The 21,079-nt window shown below is 49.3% G+C and overlaps 2 protein-coding genes across 6 annotated transcripts in view; one reads left to right on the top strand and one right to left on the bottom strand.

The window, feature by feature from the left end:
• ESR2 (estrogen receptor 2) overlaps positions 1-7,040 on the top strand; it is a 69,428-nt gene extending 62,388 nt beyond the window's left edge. The window contains exon 9 of the mRNA XM_045810479.2: positions 131-7,040. Within this exon, the coding sequence (XP_045666435.1) occupies positions 131-317 (187 nt within the window). The 3' untranslated portion in view covers positions 318-7,040. The remainder of the gene's footprint in view (positions 1-130) is intronic.
• Positions 7,041-7,253: 213 nt separating this feature from the next.
• The window catches only part of SYNE2 (spectrin repeat containing nuclear envelope protein 2), a 307,352-nt gene continuing 293,526 nt past the window's right edge, over positions 7,254-21,079 (bottom strand). For 4 of the 5 annotated variants that reach the window (XM_045810585.2, XM_045810586.2, XM_045810587.2 and 1 more), the window contains 13 exons: positions 20,691-20,828; positions 19,639-19,833; positions 18,248-18,530; positions 17,653-17,721; positions 16,591-16,730; positions 14,605-14,719; positions 13,347-13,549; positions 12,146-12,346; positions 11,073-11,201; positions 10,037-10,228; positions 9,180-9,266; positions 8,628-8,674; positions 7,254-8,354 (listed from right to left, as the gene is read on the bottom strand). In XM_045810585.2, coding sequence (XP_045666541.2) covers positions 8,141-8,354; positions 8,628-8,674; positions 9,180-9,266; positions 10,037-10,228; positions 11,073-11,201; positions 12,146-12,346; positions 13,347-13,549; positions 14,605-14,719; positions 16,591-16,730; positions 17,653-17,721; positions 18,248-18,530; positions 19,639-19,833; positions 20,691-20,828 — 2,013 coding nt within the window. In that variant the 3' untranslated portion in view covers positions 7,254-8,140. The remainder of the gene's footprint in view (positions 8,355-8,627; positions 8,675-9,179; positions 9,267-10,036; positions 10,229-11,072; positions 11,202-12,145; positions 12,347-13,346; positions 13,550-14,604; positions 14,720-16,590; positions 16,731-17,652; positions 17,722-18,247; positions 18,531-19,638; positions 19,834-20,690; positions 20,829-21,079) is intronic. The other variant, XM_045810589.2, reaches the window with a different exon arrangement.

Here is a 21,079-nt window from a genome sequence, read left to right as displayed (position 1 = left end):
AACAAATGGCTAGGGGAAGTTGAGGGGGTGGAGGGTAGACTGGCTTTGATGGGGAGCGTTGGGGAAGACTTTAGAGTGCCCGTGTCGCTGCCTCACAGGAAGGACTCTCGGCATCTTTTTGTCGCCATAGCAACAAGGGCATGGAACACCTGCTCAACATGAAGTGCAAAAACGTGGTCCCAGTCTACGACCTGCTGCTGGAGATGCTGAACGCGCACACGCTCCGCGGGCACAAGTCCTCGCTCCCCGGGGCCGAGTGCAGCCCGGCGGAGAACAGCAAGAGCAGGGAGGGCTCCCAGAAGCCCCAGGCGCAGTGATGCCCGGCCCGAGGCGAACAGGCCAGAGAGGAGGTCGGAGGCTGAAGCATGAACTCCCGGGCAGACCGTGAGCTCCGTCGGGTGGGCAGGCTTCGTCGTCTTGCTCGCGTGGGCACCCTCGTTTGGTTATGGCAGCTCAGTCGTGTACCGTCCCTCACCCGACCTCCCCACTTCCCAGGAGTCACGGTGAGAAAGCCGCAGTGTTCCCTGGTGCCGGGGGGCATGTCTGGATGCAGACTTTACCTCTTGCTCGGCCTCGTAGGATCTCAGTGCGGGCCCTTTCTTACTCGCCATCTCCCTTCCACTCCTCTGGCAAACATCTTAAAGGTTTGGGAATGAAGGGTGGAAATCTGCTGTGCAAGGTTGGAAAGTGGAGAGGATGGGGCACTTCTAGGAAGTGGACTAACCTTCATCGTGCAACCTAACCTGCCCTTAGACCTTCGTTTGCTCTCTTCGGGGCCACTTGACGGTAGGATGGAAAACCACGACAACGAACGAACTAGGTCCACACACCTACCTCATAGGCCTGTGAGGACTGAGGTCATGTATCACTATTACTGTCGAAGGCCAGAGGGATCGTGACCTGGGGAGCCAGTGGTCAGGCTGGGAAGTGAGCCTTGCCCTCCCCCCAGACCTTGCTGCCATCTCCGTAGAGGTTCATTCCTCTTGATTTGCGTTCATAGAGCCTGCTAATTATTTGGGGTGCATTTCTGTTTGTGATCACTTTTATGGAGGATTGTGGAGATTTAAATCTCTCTGCCCCTGGAACTGCCCTTCCTTAAAACTCTCTTGTCCCAAGGGGCCCGGTGTGTGCCGGAGAAAGGTCCAGTGTTTGCAGGAACGGATTTCTCCTGGAGGTTTGGGTCACAGCCACGTTGCTTTCCTGGGGCAGCCACAACTGCGCCACATCAGCCACCCACAGACAGGGACACGTCAGGCTGTGTGTGCGAGGCACGCCGTTCCATGGAAAGATGAATGGCTTGGCACCCCTGTGCGTCAGGTTCAGCGCCAGACTGTGCAGACTCGGTGAGCATAGCACTTGAACTCTACTTTAAAAAAAAATATTTAGGGATAGTTATTTATAGCAAGAAAGAATTCTTTTACACTCTCGGGCTCTTTTAAGCTATTTTCTTATCAGAACATTTATATGGTGAGCTGGGTGAGATAGAAACTTCACAGAAGAATATTAATTCCTATTCCAAGTGGAAGATAAGTAGGACAAGATGATAAAGCCCCTCTGGAATGACAGTTTTAACTCACTTTTAAAAAATTGAAATCTTCAGGAACATAGTGAATGCATACAATGAGTTACATCTGTACCCTGGCAGTGAGCAGCATCTTTGACTTTTGTGATGATGTTTTAACTAATGACCTTGTGATCGATTAAACTCATTCTCTTTTTGAAAACGGGTTTACTTTGGCTGGCACCTTCTAGATTTACTAAGTCATCAGGAAGATCAAATTCGAGGTTACAAAGGTTGGTTTCTGCTAGGGAGTCCTTGGATAATTCTTAATTTTGATATTGGTGCAGTTTTACTAAAAGTTGAGCAGAGCTGTTTCAGAAACACCCGGACACAGACCTGGAGAGCACACCGTTGTCTGCATGGTGACGCGGTCTGAATCATTCCTAGCGGCTCGGTGTTGCAGCCTAGGTGAGATTCGGTGCACAGCACATGAGTTGTATTTTACAGGAACCAGGGAACCCGTGTCATCCAGAAGGTCAATTCCCTTTCTTTCTGGCCAGCCTAGTACCCCCTGCCCCCCAACAAACCGATGATACAAGGCTGGAGGGCAGGAAGGGGGAGGCAAAGGAGGCAGTCTTGAACAATTATTTGCTGATGAAAGTCTCTTAATTGTACTTACAAAGGAGACCACCAGATTAAAAAACAACACCGGAATGAGGTCTAAGCCACTGCCACAGGAGCATGCAGTGACTGACGTATTTGCGGTTGGATTGGATGTCCAAGGTAGAAACCAGAGTGGTCTCAGGTGTCAAGGCGGGTTTCCGTGACCCGCGCTTGGCTGGACTGGTGCATGTGCTAGTGAACTCTTCCAGGGCCTGCTGCTCATTTCCTAGTTATTCCTGCTTGCTTCTCGAGGCTGCTTGCTTCACTGCCTTTGGATTTAGCCCAGGAGGGGGCTGTAATACTTTCGGTCATTTCTTCTTGGCTCAGACTGCCACAGGAATGCGCTGGGGACAGAGGTTGGTCAGCCTTGGGGGGATGCTCCTCGGGGCAAGGCTGTCTCTTAGCACTGGGGTCTCGGCCAAGCAGGCAGTTGAGATAACATGGTCTATAGCTGAAAGGTGTTCTCCCTTTTGTTTTGAATATTCTACGGCCCTTTCCTCCTTGCAGATGGGAGTGTTTTGAATCTCTGGGCCCATCTGTTCCAAACGTGTCCTCTAAAGCTGACACCAGTGAGCAGCCGGTCTGCTGTTTTTATGTGTTGTTCGTAAACCCTCCATATCCATTTTAAAGATTAATCATTTCTCCTTAAAGTGCTTTCTTTTAAATATCTTCTTTTGGGGCGTATCCACACCCTGTCCAAATGATCTATGGACAATTTAAAATTCTGCCATAGCTTAGCAAGGACTTCACTGTTTTTAAGATCAGTTTTTAAAAGGCGTAAACTAGGGGAAATTGGACCTGACAGCTATAAACAGGAAATAATTTGAGTACTGGGGGGAAAAACCCCCACCCAACTACGTTTTATGTATTACGGGCAAGTGAGCCTTAGCTTTGCCTCAGACTCGTGTGGCAAGATTCCTTTCCTCCATTTTGACCTGCAAGTTATTGTTTAATGTGAGAAACTTATTTGTGGGAGATGAGTGAGATTTGGGCTTAATTCCAAAAACATGAGCGTCTCATTATGGGATCATGCGGACACATCTTAATGAAATAATTAACACGAATATTCTTAACACAGAGAACATTAGAACAGAGTGTTCACTCGGATTCCTGGGAGGGAGCTGGCAATCCCTAAAGAGGACCTGCGTGGGCGAGCCCAGGGCTGCTGTGAGTTTTCACGCGTCATCCGAACTGCACACCCTCCCCTCCCCCCAGCACCTCTGTGTGACCTCAGGCCTGTCACTTGCACACTGTCCCCTGGGATCAACTACAGAGGTTTCGACCCTAAAATAATTTTGAAGAGATTTTTCTTAAAAAACTGAGGCAGGAACATAAATCTGGGGGGTCTTAACTGTATTAAAAACAAAACAACACAAAATCAACCCAAGCTCTGCAGTGAGATGGTCTCTACCTGGATTATTTCACCTGCCAACTCAGCTGGGAGGGCAATTACTCTAGATTGAAGTAAAAAGAAATCAGTTACCAACTCTTGGCAGAGCTCCTTACATATTCATGTATATAAGCTAGGTTGAAGCAATTCCAGAATTTTCCAGCATGTGAAACTAGTTTGGTGGTTATTTAAATCTGCTAAGGAGCTTGCACATACTGACACCTTTTCAAATTCAAGGTGAACCTTCAGCGTCTAGGTCTATTTTGAAACAAAAGGTTTTTTATTAAATCAGATTTGACACATTTCTTGAAGCTGCTAAAAACTTTTAGAAAACATAATAAAGACTATGTGAAGGAAATGGTGAAAATACATCATTTAACACCTAAAAGTAGTATCTGTGGAACACTGTGTGCCAGACGCAGTACTCAAGGCCTCATACTTTCACATTTAATAATTACTGTGATCCTAATTTTCTGGTCGTGGAATTAGTATAAGCAAACTCGCCCAGGGTCCCACAGGGAAGCGAGAGATAGAGCTGAGTACAGGCAGAGTTCCAGCGCTGAAGGTAATCACGCAGCTTCGCTTAACACAACACTAAAAAGATAATTCTCAGGCTGCAGAATGCATGTGTCAGTTGCAATCTGACACGCACGGCCTCTCTGGCTTAAGTGGGACCCTCCTCAGTCCCACAGCACTCTGCAGATACAGTGACAGGGCAGACGTTCAGTCTCATTTCGTACACGTGTGTAAATTAAAGCCCAGAGGGGGAAATTGACCTGCTCGAGGTCATAAAACTACTTATGGCCAAACTCGGAGAGGAGTTTACGCCATCTGCTGCCTGGCCGCCACTGTTCCTGCTGTAGGACTGCCTCCGAGTCTGCTGCTGGAGATGAATCTCCGTGCCTAACAGACATGCAAGTTACGGCTGCCTTCTTTGGATTCTAGATCTTTTCAGCGGAGATGGGGGTCTGCATGAAATGGTACAGAACACGTGAAAAAGACAGTGAGTTCGATCATTCCTGTCCTCCCATCCTGGGCTCATAAGCTAGTGGGTGGCCCTGTGGTCACCTCCTTCTATCTGCTGTTGCTTTTCCCAAATGCACTGAAGTGGAGGACGTTCCTTGGAAATTTCCCCATGTAAAACGCTCACACCTTTTAGGTACTGATGCTTCCCTGTGGAGTCTGGCATGCAACAGTGTGAAACACACGCCCTTGATTCTTTACAGCTCTCAAAGTTGCTGGGCTCGTGGCTCCCGTGGCATTGTCTGCAATATGTGATCTTCTTCTAACCCTTCTGTTGTTTTGGAGTCAGGGATCCTTTTTGTTTATTTTTTATTTTTTTTCTGAGTTCCAAGGATCCTATTCACTTGTGAGGCCAGGAGCTGTTAGGGGCTGGAGGGTTTCCTTTATGGGAAGGGCAAAGGTTTGCGAACGCTAGCCCAGAGCAGCTCCTGCTCGCCATAGTCTATGCTGCCACGTTTGTGCTGTGCCGGGTGTCTAAATGCCACGACTCCTGGTTCTGTAACTTGGTGATTCGGTGGTCCTGTGTACCTCAGAGCCTGCTGGTGGCTATGCCTTGTTTTTTTTCAGGTGAGTGCTTTGTACTTTTATGCAGTCTTACATTTGGGTCTTTACAAATGAATGTTTGCTGTTGTGTGAAAGCAGGTTTTGAGGTCTGCTTTCCATTCCTCCAGGTACTGTTTTTCCTCTGCTGTGTCCCCTTAATATTTATGGAACTGTTGTGGAAAGAAGTTTAATGTGATATAAGCTAAATAAAGTGTTTTTCATAATTCTGGTTTTAAAAATGTGTTTGTTGGGAATATAAGAGTTTGTAATAATTAGGCTAAGTAGTCAGTGTTCCCATTATATTCTGAATTCTATTCTATTTTAGGTATGCAGCACCCTTTAAGAATTCGATGAAAACCATGAACACTCTTCCTGGAAAAAGGTACATAAACACAAACGCTTGCCTATAATTCAAGAGGGTTAGGGATCTCTGTCATAAGCTGTCAAAGCTTTTTTTTTTTTAAAGATTTTATTTATTTGAGAGAAAGAGTGTGCGAGTAGGGGAAGGGGCAGAGGGAGAGAGAATCACAAGCAGACTCTGCACTCGGTGCCGAGCCCGATGTGGGGCTCGATTCTGTGACCCTGAGATCATGACCTGAGCCGAAATCAAGAGTCGGATGCTCAACTGACTGAGCCATGCAGATGCCCCAGACTTTTAAACATTAATAATTTAATCTTTGGTCAGCTAATCTCACCCTTGTGATTTATGACCACAGGCACTGTGTATGCAAGTAAAACGCAGCCCACACATGTCAAAGTCCAAGTCCGTCAATTATTTGGGTACATTTTCTGTAATTACCCCATCGAAGTCAGCATGATACCCCATCTGGGATGGGGAGAAAAGTCATTCATCCATACTGAAGTGATCTGAATGCCAATAGTCTGGAAATGCAAAATGCAAAACCTCTTAAAGGTGTAGATGATCTGACAAGTGTGGGAATACACTGAGCTCTGAATGAAGAAAGGCTTGCTGGGGGTAACGGTAGGGTCTAGAAGCCTGGAGTACTCCTGAGAATGAGTGCGCATAACTAGGCTTTCAGATGCAGACACTTTCCTTTCACTGCAACTTTGACTTGCCCCAAACTCAAAGGTTTCCAGAACCATCTCCTCCTTTGGACTGGAAGGGAGAGGAGGAGGTAGAGGTTCTGCCTTTTGCCTCTGGCAGAACTGGAGCAAGGACCCTCTAGCTTAGAGAAAAAGTTTGGGTAACATTTTTCACTTAAATGTTCCTCTGGGATTTCTGTTAATCCATGAAAAGAAATATTTTAGAGCATCAAAAGACTTTTTTTTTAAACTGCAAAGTACCCTATCACTTTCATCAGTTTGGTAAAGTGAAGACAGATTCCCTTCCACTGGTACCAAGCTGCTTGGGAACTGCAACGTCCCGGGGATATCTGACCCACAGCAGGGGCCGCTGGCGCTGGGAGTCCAGTCTTCATCTACCGCCAAGCCTCCCTGGCTTCCCCTGAGGTTTGTGCTCAGCAAAGACGGGGCAGTTAGGACATGGGTGTCTCCCAAGTGTCAAGAGATGCAGGTTAGGGGCGCCTGGGTGGCTCAATTGGTTAAGCATCTGCCTTTGGCTCAGGTCATGATCCTGGGGTCCTGGGCTCGAGCCCTGCATCGGGCTCCCTGCTCAGCAGGGAGTCTGCTTCTGCCTGCTGTTCTGCCTACTTGTGCTCTCTGTCAAATAAATAAAAATTCTTAAAAAAGAGAGGTGCAGGTTACAAGCAGTTAACGCAGGAACTGGTTCAGTGACTTCTAATCACACTCTTTGTTTTAGTGGGAAATAGTAGTACTGGAGTTCAATGGGAGGCAGGTGGTTTTGCCTGTAACATTTGTTAAACAAAATCTGTTTGCTTTGGAGAGAGCTGGGAATAGAAAAATCTGGGTGAAATGAGCCTTTTTTGTACCCACCTTCCCTGCCATGCTGTCCTCATCACTCCCTCCAGCACGGGAGGGTAACACACTGGGTAATCTCCAAGTTGTGGGATTTTAGATCTCATAAATTATTAAAGTAACTAGAATATAAAGGTTAGCTTAGAATTAAAACCGATAAATCCCCCCAAATAATTTCTGTTCTATGGAAGATTATGTATAACATTTAATTTGTAATGTAATCCAATACAACAAAAGTATGGGTATTTTTGTTTTAATGAGAAACATTTGCGTTGTACATACCACAAATAGCTTCAAGTTTCTGTAACAACCCCCCCGTGGCCAAACAGCTAAACAAACCCTGAAGCATCACTTTAAAGGTGAAAAGTCTTATAAAATTAACTTACAAAAACATCCCTATCAAGTAGTTTGGCATTTACTGTACATTAGTCAAAAGCTCAAGCTAAAATCTGATTTTTTCTTTAAAAAAATCGAAGTTTACATTATTCATACAGATTCGGCATTGTTAAAAAATATGCACAAATAACCACATCCATGCAATATAATTTCTTTAAAAATTTAAAGCAATATAAAAGAGCAGACCTTTAGTACAGAACGGGACATTCTGGTTTATAACCTGCAGCTCGATTGCTAGCTGATTGGAGTAAAATTAATTCTAAACATTTTAAATATGATTGTTTCAATCAATCAGCTAAGGGTGCATATGAGTTTCTGAACCATTTCTAAGATGGAATCTGCTTGTTTCTGGAACATGTGATGAACACTGCTGTTCACTGAGCATATTAGCTACGTTTGAATAGTGTTTTACAAATAAATCAGAATTCACGAAGCGCTCGGCTCTTCAGGAAACTGCAGTTTCCAGAGACCCCGAGACCAATCAACTAGCTTTGTCAAACTGCCTGGGGCAACTAACTGCCACCCAGGCTCCCTGCCCCGAGGGAGGAACAGCGTTGGAAAGCTGCCCTGCATCCCGAGAGAGAGAGTGCCCTCTCTGGCCGAGCCCGGTGTCTGCAGCAGGTCCCTGGGCCAGGCCAATGCTAAGGGTCACTCACCCACCTGAGGCCACGAGTCAGGCACCCGCGTGAACGGGCTGGTGGTGCGGTGCTGCAGGCCGGGCGGGGCCTCTAGGTGGGGGGGGGCCCGTTGGTGTACCTCAGCATGGGGTAGAAGGACCTGGCAAAGTTGTTGGCCTGAGTGCAGCTGTAGTCCTCTTCGGAGGAGGGCAGCAGGCAGGCCAGGAGCAGCAGCAGCAGAAGAAGCAGCTGCAGGGGCAGCGCGGCCCTGATAACCCGGGACACGAAGGAGCGGCGGGGCCGGGAGCTGCCGGGGCCGGGCACCCTGCCAACAGACGGGGCGGAGAGCTGAGCACGAGGTGCCGGGGGCAACCCCCCCTCGAGTTACCTGACCCCCTGCTTGTGTCAAGTAAGACCTCCAGGACCCGAGATTAAAGTGGGGCCCATGACAGAGGTTCAGTCCTGGAAGAGCAGCCCAGCCCTTTCCAGACAAGTAAAGTGGGTTTTGTACAGAGACCTGGAGCACGGGACAGGTAAGACTGCTGAGGAGCATGTGTGCAACTGGGCACTCACTGCGGTGACTGCAGGGCCCCCTTACCTGCTGTCTGTCTTGTGCTTGTCTGTTGTCATTCTCTCTGCTTCGAACTGTTGGGTTAAGAAGAATCCAGTTAGTAATGGAAGACTATGAGTCCGGGCCAGGATAAAACAGCCTTCCTTCTCAAATTATACACCTTCCTTAGGTCATCTTCCGCCAAGCTTTTGAGACCAGAGTAATGCATGTGAGATTATACTCCACAAGGCAGGAAATCCTGGGTTTGTTAAACTAACAGGAGTTTCACGTTCCCACTGGTGCTCAGATGTTAATGGAGAGATCGGGGAGCCCCTTCAATGATCCTGTAAGGGCTCCCTTTTTCACAACCTTCTCCAGTTCCAGGGAAGAGCAACTGAGAAGATAGCCTTTCTGTTGGGTCGTTAAAGGTGTATTTCACTTTTTTTAAATCTTTAGAGTCCGCCTCTCCGCTGACTATCAGGTGGAAGCAGATCTGTGCTGTTGCGAAATGGGGGATGGGGCCTTGGGAGGCTCCAGTTTCGGTCACCGGGCTAACTCCGAAAAATCAGCACAGTTCTCAGGGCAGCAAGGGGCTCTCACCTTTGCTTGGGGAGTTGGCACGGATGCGGCTGGCGGCTGCTCTCCGGCGTCTACTTCGTCCAAGCTGGGCAGAGATGGGTCTGGGTTCTGAAATCCACACCCCAAGGGTTCAGTTCAGGGAAACAAAAGGGTCTGAAGAGTCTCAAGAGCACAAAAACATGCTTCGTGCAGATTCTTCAGTGTTCCATGCACCCCTTCCCCCAGCTCAAATCTTTCTGGAAGAGGAGCTTTTCTATTCTCACTCCCCACTGTAACAGGGACTTTTCCAGACAAAAAGGAACGTGGCAGGCAAGGCAAGGCCAACCACTGGCATTAAACACCAGTAGCACACGTTGGGAAGACTGAGTTTAGCGGAAGGGACAGGATCAGTGGGCCGTGAGCTTCAGATGTGCGGGTGTAATCACATGGCCATCAGCCTGCTGGAGCCGACCTGCAACTCCAGAACGGAGCGGGGGCGGGGCTGCCCTAAGTCTGCTGGGGGTGTGGTTTGGGTTTGTGGAGTTGGGTCACATTTCAAAGAGAAGAAAGGAGAAAAAAGAGAGTGGTCAGAAGACAGTGAGCAGGACTCAAGTCTGAGCAGCATGAAGGCAAGTCAGAAACGATAGAGGGACTGGCTGGTTTTTCACAGGCCGCCCTATGAACTTGTAGGCGCCATCGTGCCGTCTTCCCCTCGCAAATGACAGAACAGCATTAAAGAGCTTGTGTAACTTTTTAAGGCCGTACAGCTAGGAAGGGGCAGGACTTTAGACTCCGCTCTGACCACGTGTCTACAGCCTCCCCGCCCCTAGAGCAAGGCTGCCATACTGCCTTCCTGTTCCTAAGACATCTTTCGACTTAGAAGCCACAGGCGGACTCACCTGGCGTCCCTGCAAGGACACTAAGTCTTGGGACACTTGCTCGAGTAGCTGTCTGAGCTTCTTCTCAATAACATGCACTTTCTCTTCAGCCTCAATATAGTCTTCTCCATGCCCCTTAATAAGAAGGCTGTCTGAAATCTCTTGTAAGGTGTTTACTTGAGGTTGACGTTCCACAAGTTCCCTTTCCAGTTGCTAAAAATAAAAAAGTGTGTGAAATAGTTGCTTCGCGGGGTCAGAGGTGGCTTTCTTAGTGCCAGGAAACCTTGGGGATAAATGACTCCAGAACTTTCTGCTTCTATATGCCTGTGTGTGTCCTCAAGCCCGGCATCATTTAGGTTACACCCTGCCCGTTTTCCATTCCTTCTCGTTCTGAAGACAACTGGGTGGAGGAGTTAGAGGGAAGTGAGGGGAAGATTCATCGCTAACCTGTGGCCCGTAGCCATCATACCGGGCAGCACAGCTACGGAACATTTCCTTCACTGCAGAGAGCCTGTAAAGCCCCACTCTCAGATCTTAGCTGGGGAGCACTGCTCTTTAGTATAAGAATGGTTTTTAAATAATGACCAGTACTTTAAACTTACTTATAATTGAACCACATACAGATTTATGGGTAAGAATGTCACCTGGTTAGTGAAATACAAATATGAAAACACAACTACCCTCCAAGAAATAAGACTTTTCTGTAGTGGATTTAGAAAACTCCTACAGTTCATTGTGTCTGTGGAGTAATTGAGCCTATTTCCCCCCAAATGAGTCCTAGTCCCAAAGAAGAAAATACTTTTAATCGAATGGCTTTAAATGTCTCGGATATTGCTAACCACTCAGGTTCCTAGTTCCTGATACTGACTTCCTGCTTTCGGCATGGCTCTTCCTCCCTGCAAGTCCTCGTGCTTCAGAACTACAAAGGGATGCTCAGTAGACACCAACCGGACCGTGAGAACGCCACACGGGCAACGTTCCCAGGACACTAGGTGAGGCTGAGTATGCACCTGACAGAGGCCAGGGGCAGTGCAGAACCCCTTAGGAAGAAACTTACCATCAGTTCTTCCCGGCATTCCAGGAGGACCTGGGGGTCTGCGTCTGGGTCCGTGACCCGAGCCTTCTGCCTCCGGCTCTCAGCACTCGCCAACCACAGTAACAGATCTTGACTCAACTCGTGGAAGTCCTTTAAAAACACACACACACACATCAGAGGATTGCCTTTTCTGTAAGGGAAGGTGTGCTGAGAAGTAGCTTGCTGGGTTAGGCCTTCATAGTATTTGTTGTTCTTGTCTTTGTCCAGTGAATAAAAGGGCCAGATTTAAATGAAATGCCAGGGGCCCAAAACAAGGAAAAGAGAAAGCAGGAAAGAGGATACAGCTGGCACAGTCCTGGGAGGCATGATGAATTCTGTCAAGTGGAAAAGTGCTAGCAGAAAGGCAGGTCTTCAGAATCCCCCGCCCCCAGCTATTACATAGAAAGACCACACAAGACCACAAAAATTACTCAACAAATCTGGATTCAGAGGCCAAGGGAGAACCCCCCACCCCCCAAGGGCAGGCTGTGGCCCAGGGACAGGGCTGCATGGGGACTTGCTGGTGGGCTTGTGTTCCGAAGATGGGGTCAGAGCTAACACGGGATGAGCATTTACCCTGTGTCAAGTGCTGGGCTGAGATTCTATGAATTTAGTCCTAAAAAGCAGCTCATGAGGTAAAGACTAGAATTATTCCCACTTTTCAGATGAGGAAACAGAGGTCTAGCAGGCACAGTGATTTGCCCAAAGTCACACAGCTACTGAAGCTCTAGAGTTGGGTTAAACCATCCTTGCTCCAGGCCAGGTCTCAATCACTCTGCTACAAGGTCCTCCGGGCAGAAGGACAGAGACGGGGCAACGTGGGGTGGCATTTCCGATCTACTGGAATGCTCGCTCGAACCCTTATGCTAGGAGTGGGCTAGGGCAACAGGACAGGAGACACAGGGCAAGCAGCAGGTCTCTGGACAGCAGCTGGGACTCTTGGAAACAAATGGGAAAGCACATTTCCGTCACATAAGCCATATTTGTGCCAAAGCAGCCCAACGATAAAAATACTGGCTTCTCCCCCCCCACGTGGGCCCCGGGAGCCGGCGTACCTGGCACTGTAGGAGGGACTGCCGTAAGCCCTCTCGCCAGCTCTCCACCGCGCCCTGGGCCGTGTCCCAGCGCAGCCCCAGCTGGCCGACTCTACCCTGGAGCTCGCTGGACTCCGCGCTCTCGGTCTGCAGAAAGTCCTTGCTGCTCATGTTGACAGAGACCACTAAAGCCTTGTAGGTGTCAAAGGCTTTTAAGATTTCCTACCGCAGAGGAAAAAGACTGGGTGAGGCATTCTGAAAATAGTGATGTGGGGTTCATTTGAACCTCAGCGGGGAACGGATCTGCCAAACACTTCTCTGAGCTGTGGCCACAGAAACAAGGGTGACCTTGCTTGTTACTGGCTGGGCGGCATCAGGTGAGGAGCTGCCTTACAAGGTCAGTGACCTTGGCTGGCCAGTCTGGGAGCAGAGGCCCGTCTCCTGGCCGGCCGACTCAACCAGAGCCATGAATAGACCCCCCTGAGCCTTGGTTGGCTTATTTCTGGACCAGACTGAAAAGTCTTCCAGATAAAGTACACATAGTTCTCCTGCATGGGCCCCTAGATATCACAGAAGTGTTACTCCTTGGATGAACAGTAATCCCAGATACAGTAATGCACAAAGGAAAAGAACAGTCCCAATATGAAGACTACCTGGATACCCCAAACCACTGCCCTGGGTCGTCTCAGGAGCTCAGGCTCATGCTCAGGGTACCCCCAAAGTGCGGGGCTCAAGCAGCCCCTCTCCCCTGCTCCCCGGCTAGTTCTGATGGGGCAATGGCTGACCATGCAGGTGACAGACTGTTTAACAGAGCAACCACATCAGGCCACAGAATTCATCAGTAGGTGAGCAGGCGCTCCTCCCCGTCCTCGGCGCTCCCCCATCAGCCTGCACAGCACAGTTGGGAGGGTGTTTTTAAGCTGCCTGGCAGTGGCCGCTAGCACCTCCGTAAGAGTCTAGCGGGGTCTTTGAGGTCAGATCTTTCCAGCACAGGGATCTGAGCCACACCTGCCCAGCGCTGCTCAGGGCTTTGGGATCATGTGCAGATGCTCTTCTGAAAACCGAAATCTACCTCCATGTCCTGGCCAGTGACAGAAGTCATGCTACCATGCCTGTCTGCAGCCTGCCACCCGCACCGCTGGCAGATGGGATGTGCTGGTCCTGCGGAGCCCATGTCCACATGCACGCTCTGAATCCCTCTCCCCTCCATGCCTGCCCTCACCTTGAGTCGCTTCACGCGGAGCTCCATTTCCCGGATATCAGAGGGAGGCTCTGCCGTCTTCAACATTTCTAGCTCTGCTTCCATTTCTTTCAGCCAAGTGGTGATGTCGGTGATCTCAGAGTTCAGCTGTTGCAAGCTTTGGTTTATTCTGAGCTGATTGTGAAGTTCTTGGGCTTGCATCAGCTCCCATCTGTCAAAGGCACCTGGAATAAAAGGTCGCCCACGAAAAGCTGCAGTAGCGCCCAGAGACTTCTCTGCTTCCGACTAGTCCAGGGTCAGGGTGAGGAAACCCGTAGGGGACACACCAAACCAGCTCGGGGTTAGGGGTCCTCGCTTCCCCTGGAGTGGGGAATAGCCTGCTTCCTGCACTCTGGTTCAAGGCCTGTGCCAGGACCCGCCCACAAAGGCTGGAATGAGGTGGGCAGCGGGGCAGGAGACCCAGCAGTGTTGCCAACATGCACCACGGGCCCAAGTTCAACGTTTTAGTTTGTGCTGTTTGTAGGGCACTTTCTCTAATGGTCCACGAACGATCAAGTCAATGCTACTTGATTTCTGGCTTGAGTCATTACTTTTCTAATTATTGAACCTGTCTCATGAGGAGACACCTGACAACTAACCCTTTGGTCATCTTCCTGTCTGATCTCTACATCCAGGTGACGTCGTTAAAACATGCACTTCATCCTATAAGGCTCATTCTGCCAATATTTAAAGAACAGTTTTTAAAGTAAACAGCTTAGGAATTTGTTCATAAATACGAGTCAGCTGATTCTGTTTTTGCCTTAAAAATTTTTTTTAAATAAAAAAAAGTAATCTGTACACCCAACGTGGGGCTCGAACTTACAACCCCAAGATCAAGAGTTGCATGCTTTACCAGCTGAGCCAGCCAGGTGCCCCACGAGTGCCCCACGAATCAGCTGGTTCTAAGATAACAGTGGCTGCTATAGGCTAACTTCAGCTCTTTGGGCGGATTATTATCCACGTTGGTTTTTTTTTTAAGGTGGGGGAGGGGCAGAGGGAGAGAGAGAATATGAAGCAGGCTCCACACCCAACACAGAGCCCCACACAGGGCTCGATCTCACAACCTGGAGATCATGACCTGAGCTGAAACCAAGAGTCGGACACTTACCTGACTGGGCCACCCAGGCGCCCTTAACTGTTCAATTCTTAATGTTCTGTTGAGCAGTGACTTAAAGTAAATGCTTGGCTAACCCAAAATATGGACTTCACCTGTCCTGACAACTGCCTAACTTAACCGTACCTGACTGCTGCCCGCTGAGAGCGGCCAGGCCTTCGTCTTCCTGCCGTGAGCTGCCGTTCGAGACTCTGGAGCCTCCTTTGCCACCATCAGTGCCCGGGGGTAACAGCAGCTTTACCTAGAATGAACGAGTTTTTACATTACCATTTGTAAAATTTCAAAGTCTGTGTGAAGAGTATCTCAGTTCATAGGAACAGGCACGAAAGGAAGATATGGGACCTCTTTCCTTCAAAGGGTAACCTGCTGTTCACACGGACGTTCTTCCCTGTATGGGGTGCATTTATAAGCAAGCAGAGCTGACGACAGAAATAAAGGCCTGGTCAAGGCCAAGATGGTGGGGAAGCAGGTGAGACGTCAGGGTTGGAAATAAAAGGGCCTAATTGGGGGCTTCCTAACACTCCTCAAATGAACCGTGCAAAAAAAGTTAAAAACCACTGTTGGTCTGCCAGGTTTTTCCTGTGTGCTCACCTGCACGGTGTTCTGCAAAATTCAGTCCTCCCTCCTGGTCACTCTGCAGAGCTGGCTGGCAGATTACCGCCAGGAATCAGAAACACAGAGGCCAAATCTGCCTCCGGGGGCCATTCATTACCAAGCATTTATCTTTCACTGCACGTACTGACGCTTCTGTTAGCGCAGACTTTGCTGGGCTATTGTTACCTCAGGCCTTTCCAAAAATAAATGTATCCTTTTTAGAAAAACCATGCTTTCTTTGGTCTGTGTCCATACGACCTACTTGTGTGGTATGCAAAAAAAAAAAAAAAAAAAACCAACCCTCTTCAGATTTCTGGTGACAAGCCTGGTTTCAGACACACACACAAAAAGGGTGGGACTTCTGCAAACGGCCAGGTGAGGAACACAAGCTTATTCACTGGGAGAGGCCAAACCAGGCCCTGGATACAAAGCAAAGGTGAGGTGCTGGGGTCCCTCTCCCCCAGACTGTCAGGTCTTGTTCCTCATCCCACAGGGACAGATTAGGACTGACAACTGCTTGCTAAGCACGAGGAGGAGTGGCTGAACTGAGCATGGCAGCCCGCTGTCAAATGACTTGAGTCTGACTGTGTCCAGGCAGAATCTTCTCCAATTATCTAGCAATATTCACTCTTAGACACAGAGGGCACTTTGAGGACTAATCCAGTGATGCTCGCACTGCTCTGGTTTCTCTAAAAGATGATTATTAAAAGCACACACAGACATTTTAATTCCAACTTGCTTGTCACTAATTCTCTCTACTAGGGATGACCCGGAGCCAACATTAAATCCCAGGCTGGCTGCCCCCGGCAGCTGTGTTGCCAGAGCATGCCAAGGACTCATGTTGCCGGAGGAAAACATAGTGAAGAACAACAGTCACGGTTATAAACAATAACAACAAACCACATACGGTAGCAGTGGTAATAACAGTAACAGTGACCACTTGTCAGGGCCTTCTTTATACCTCCGTACAAATCAATCCTAACAACAACCACGTAAAGCAGATTTATCCTCAGGTGAGGAAGGCTTCCAGAGGCAAGGCAAAGTGCTCCGGTCCCAGGGCAGTTTACCAGTAGGGTTAGGAATCAAACCTATGTCTACACTAGCACACGGCCAAATCTTCCTGAATATGAAGTCAGTGTGTTTTGAACAGGCTGTGTAGTTGAAAGGTAACTAGAACACAGTCTGGGAGCACAGGAGCAGCTCGGGAAAGGCGGCGCTTTGCTTCCCCGCTCCTTGCGTGGACGACTGGCTCAACAGTAATAATCACCGCCCCATCATGTCAATGTGCACAAAGACTGTTCTTGGCCAGAAACCAGTCTGTAACTCCAGTCTGTCTTGCCAGGGTTCCAATGACGTATAGACAGCTCAGCAGAGACACCATCACCCTGGGAAAACCAGCTCAAAATATGCTTGAAAAGCGAGCATGCGCAGCATACACCAATATCCCTCCCTCTCTCTGAAAAATTTCAATTCTTACTCATGCACTTGGGTGATATTCTCAGTGCACTCAAGACTTACATAGGCTGGCTTATAAGGGGTGCTGGCATCTGAGGGGATGGTCTGTACATTCCTATCACCTCCCATTTGTTTGTAGCGATGCTTGGGGCAGGAAGGGCTGTCAGGAACATGCCACGAGTGGTCTTCAGGAAGGGATTTACCTGAAACAAAACATAGCAAATGACAGTCCGTTCTCGCCAACCAACCAAAGGATTCATATTTAGTTACACAAAAAAGGTCATGGGTAACATGGCATCAGGTTATAGTATAATATGAGTTCTGCAGCTTTCCTTGCAAAGCATGCATGTTTGCAAAATGTCAGTATGTCCCGGAAGGGAATGAAATGAGAGTCATGCAACTGAGCAGCATTGTGCCTTCACTAGATGGGTTCACAATGGAGTACAACGCACGTATGGTTTTTTGCAGGATGAGTGGTGTTCTGGAGCTGGGGCATCTAGTGGTGGGGTCATGGGCAGCAAGGCCGGGGCCGGGGGCCAAGAGGACTGAAGGCCTCTCAGATGTGGGGGAGAGTGCACATCAGGATGGACCTGGGGACCAAAGGGCCGCTCGCGGCTCGACCCCACCACTGCACAGGGGGATGGGGCAGGGAACAAAGGTTAGAGCTGCAAGTCAAGGAAAGGAAGGTTTCTTCTCCTGTGGCAAATGCAACAGTATCTTTACCCTCACCCCCCCGCCCATCCTCTTCCCAGGAAACACCGTAAGCCAGGAAGGAAGTAGTTCCAAACCGAGCCACCATGAAGAAAGCTTGGCCTATGCCAAAGAACTTCACTTAGATGGGGGGAAAATAAAAACTTTAAAAGGCAGCCTGAAAAATCCCCTTCTGCACAGGCCTGGCGGGGGAGGAGAGAGATGGCGTGGGGACCGCTCTTGTGTGGGCGGGGTTTGTCAGGAGCACGCAGGTATGTGTGAGTACGGCAGTGCAAATACACCATGACACAAGGACCGAGGCGCATGGTGTCCACAGAAGGCAGAGGTCAGACATGACATGGGAGCGAGGTTTAGGATGCAGTGTGCGCCACAGGACGCTGCCATGTTGAGACACATGCACGGGCAGGGGCCTACCAGAAGACGCTTTCAAAGTTTTTGTGGTCATTTTAAGATATGCCTCAGGATTTTCAGGGATTTCTACATCTGAAAAAGAATAATGTCATTGTCCTCACTGCAGGCGTCTGTACATGAATGCCCAAGTATTAAAACAGTAGAAAAATTGTCAGCTGGGAGAAGAAAAGTAACTACCCTTTATCTATTTTATTAAAAAGCTTTAAAAAACCAAAAGATTTTTTTTCCAGCCAACTCTTGACTGTCTGAAGCAGCGGTGGGAGTGGGGGAGTCCACGGAAAGCATGGAGACGATCTACCGATACTCTGAGAACCTCAACGGAAACGTTCCCTGATGAGCCTCCCAGACAGCCAGAGCCACCAGGACATAGCCTTCATGTCCCAAGGTGAATTTCATTTCTTTTTCCCTTTCATTCCGCCTGTGACAGGAGTGAGCCACTCTCAGGTCAGTCAAAGTGGGCAGGAACACAAGAAGCCACAGAGGGCTGAGTCGGCCATGAGCTGGACTCTGGGCCATCCAGAGTTGGCCGTGTCGCTAAGGTGCTAAAAACGTAACCAAGCGGGTCAACGTCAAGGGCTCCGGAGACCCGGGCCGTTACCTGACAGTGCGCTGTAGTACGGGCCTTCCTCGTCATCTTCATGGGAGGACGAGCCCCCCACGTCCCCCGTGTGATCCCACTCCAGAGGGATGGAGTCCACGCTGACAGGGGTCTCGCAGCCAGACCGCTCGGGCCCCGGCGCCGGGGGCACCAGATGACAAAGGGACTGAGGAGACGAGGGCTCCTCGCTCGCTCTCCTTTTACGCCAGGAGTCGGCCCGGATCTCTCTGGGGTCCTCCATGTCCGTTTCATTCTCCGAGGCCTCTTTTTCTTCTTCCAAGCCCTAAAGAGGGATGTCCGGTTTTCAGAATGAGCCAGATTACAGGCTGCCGCGGGTGCGAGGAACGCCGAGGGCCTGTCTAGCAGCGCCTGAGAATGACCACCATCGGCATTTCTGTGGCAGCTTTCAGAAAGCTTCAGGTTCCCGGGGCCCATCTGTGGTTCTTCTAATTTAGACTCTTCTAGTGTGGGGCCTAGAATCTGTATTTTTCCTAGGAAAAATCTGAAATTCGGTGATCTAAGTCAAACAACTTTAGCTAGAAAATAAGAAATGGTGGTCAAAGTTTCATTGGTGGTTAATGGCCGGTTTACTCCAACAATCAAAAAATTAAAAAAAAAAAAATTTAAAGGCCATTCTTATCCTCAATCTTATCGGTCAGGATTTAGAACCTTATTCTCCCTATGTTGTAATGCTTTGGCCTAAAAAAAGGGACTATAAACTGCTATGTTTAGAAATGAGGGAATTGTACTGTAATTTTAAAGGCCAGGTCCGATGAAGAAAGAAGTATCAAGTTAGCCAGTTGGGGACACAAAGAAGAAAAAAGCGACCAGTCGTGTCGGTCAATATGGTCATCGTGAAAGCTTCTGGCGCACGAAGGCAATGAACACTGAGTAATGGCCTGAACCCTACCTGGACTTCCCAAAAGGTCCCTCTGTTGAGGGCAACTTCACAGTTGCTTTGGAAGAACGGATGCTTTTGTCACTTCAGTGGTGAGGACAAAGCACCAGAAAGGCACAGATATTAAAAATTTCCAGACACTAAGAGGAACAGGCCAACCCATTCCCAAGTTACCACTGTAAGCAAAACCAGAACAAGTGTCACCGCATCCTCGGGATGCGGACCTGTCGGGCAAGCCCCGTACCGAGGAACACATGGGAAAGGTCGGAGGAGCGAGAACTTTCCCCAGTGCCGCCCCTTCCACTGGACAATGGGAGCCTCCAAGGAAGTGTCACTCCACAGTAATAACAGCCGCAATAAAATGGGTCCCCCCCCCTTTTACCATAAAACACATCACAGTTGACCACTGCACAGATTTCCCAGCTCTTTAAAACTTCGGTCCAAGGTCAAGTGTGAGTCGCCCGGGGCCGCCCGAGCGCGGCGCTCCCCTTACCGGGGCGTGGGAGGTGAGCCTGCGGTGGAAGCGGGAGACGCGGCCGAAGACTTCCTGGCAGTACCGGTGCAGCTCCTCCAGCTCGTCCTCGATCAGCACGGCGTCCAGCGGCTCGCTCTTCTGGATCAGCTGCTCCCCGAAAACAATGAGCTGATCGATCTTGTTGGTGTTCAGTGTAATTTCCTGCTGGAAACCCTATTCCGAAGAGGAGAAAGGAAGGATTTCAGAGAAGGGACGTTTTCGCGAGGATCCAGCGTCTGCTGCTTTGAACCAGGCCGTAGAAAAGGCATCCCAGGGTTACCGCGGCCTTGCTCCTGCACCAGTACTCTAGCTTTGTGGATTTTTAACAAGGCGACAAGACTGAATCATCTAAAATGACTTACGTGATTTTTTTTTTCCCCTCTCCCTTCTGGGCAGGGACTGGAATTTTCCAATTACAATAATTCTAAAAGTTTGGCAGGGATAGACATTGACTGCTATTGGGTGTGAGGGAGAAAACTTGTCTTACTGACGCTTGGTGGAAACAGAAAATTCCCCATAATAAACCACCCACGGGCATTTGCTTCTGCTGACACAATAATCATCTCATGGGTGCCATTATATTAGGGAAGGCACATTTCTATTTTTCAACTGCTTTTAAAAGCCAGGGAGGGAATCATAGTGAAATACAGATATGTGGGAGAGCGGACGAGATCTGTTCTTGGCCCCACTCTTGATATAGATTCTCCTCCTGTTACCCCTCCCGCCCCCCACATGTTGCACTCAGACTCGAGAGCTGGGGAAAGAGCATCTTACGAAGTTCTGTTTGGAACCTCAAGAGCGTTCTCCCCACGGGCGATTATAAATGACAGTAACGAGTCTTGTTCCAATGGCCCCTTGACTGTAAGGAATAGCATCCTCGGCCATGACCACCCCGGACACAGGTGGGTGCAGCCTGGCTGCTTTCACACGGCTGGAATCTGCTCTCAGGGTATCAGGGGATGTTTGTCCTTGGCCAGCTCTCCCTCGCCAAGGTGCACTGTTCTGAGAGGGGCCGATGAAGCAGGCCTTACGTTCAGCTGGCGCATCTTGTCGTCGGCGTCGCTCTCCGAGAAGTGCTCCACGTTGGTCAGCTGCAGGTCCATCTCCGTGAGCCACACCAGAATGCTCTCCCTGGTCCCCTCGAATTCCTCCCTTTGGTTGGTGAAATGCTGTCAAAGGGGGGGATTATCACGTTTGTTTTGATGGCACAAGAGCGTTCAGGCAGACAGCAAGGTTATTTTTGGCCAAGAGGAAAGGGTACCCCCAGAGGCCCACAGGGCATCAGGGGGCCAGCGTGGGGTCAGGAGCCTGGGCTCTGGTCCTGGCCGTGTGAGAACAAACAAGCCCCCCCAACTTCTCTGAGGCCTCGTGTCTTCACTGGCAATTTAGGGTGTGGGGATGTTGACTATGGTGCCGAGGA

Source organism: Ursus americanus, chromosome 26 (genome assembly GCF_024610735.1).
Source record: "Ursus americanus isolate L20-20 chromosome 26, mUrsAme1.1.p, whole genome shotgun sequence".
Lineage (NCBI taxonomy): Eukaryota > Metazoa > Chordata > Mammalia > Carnivora > Ursidae > Ursus > Ursus americanus.
This window is presented reverse-complemented; position numbering and strand designations above follow the sequence as displayed.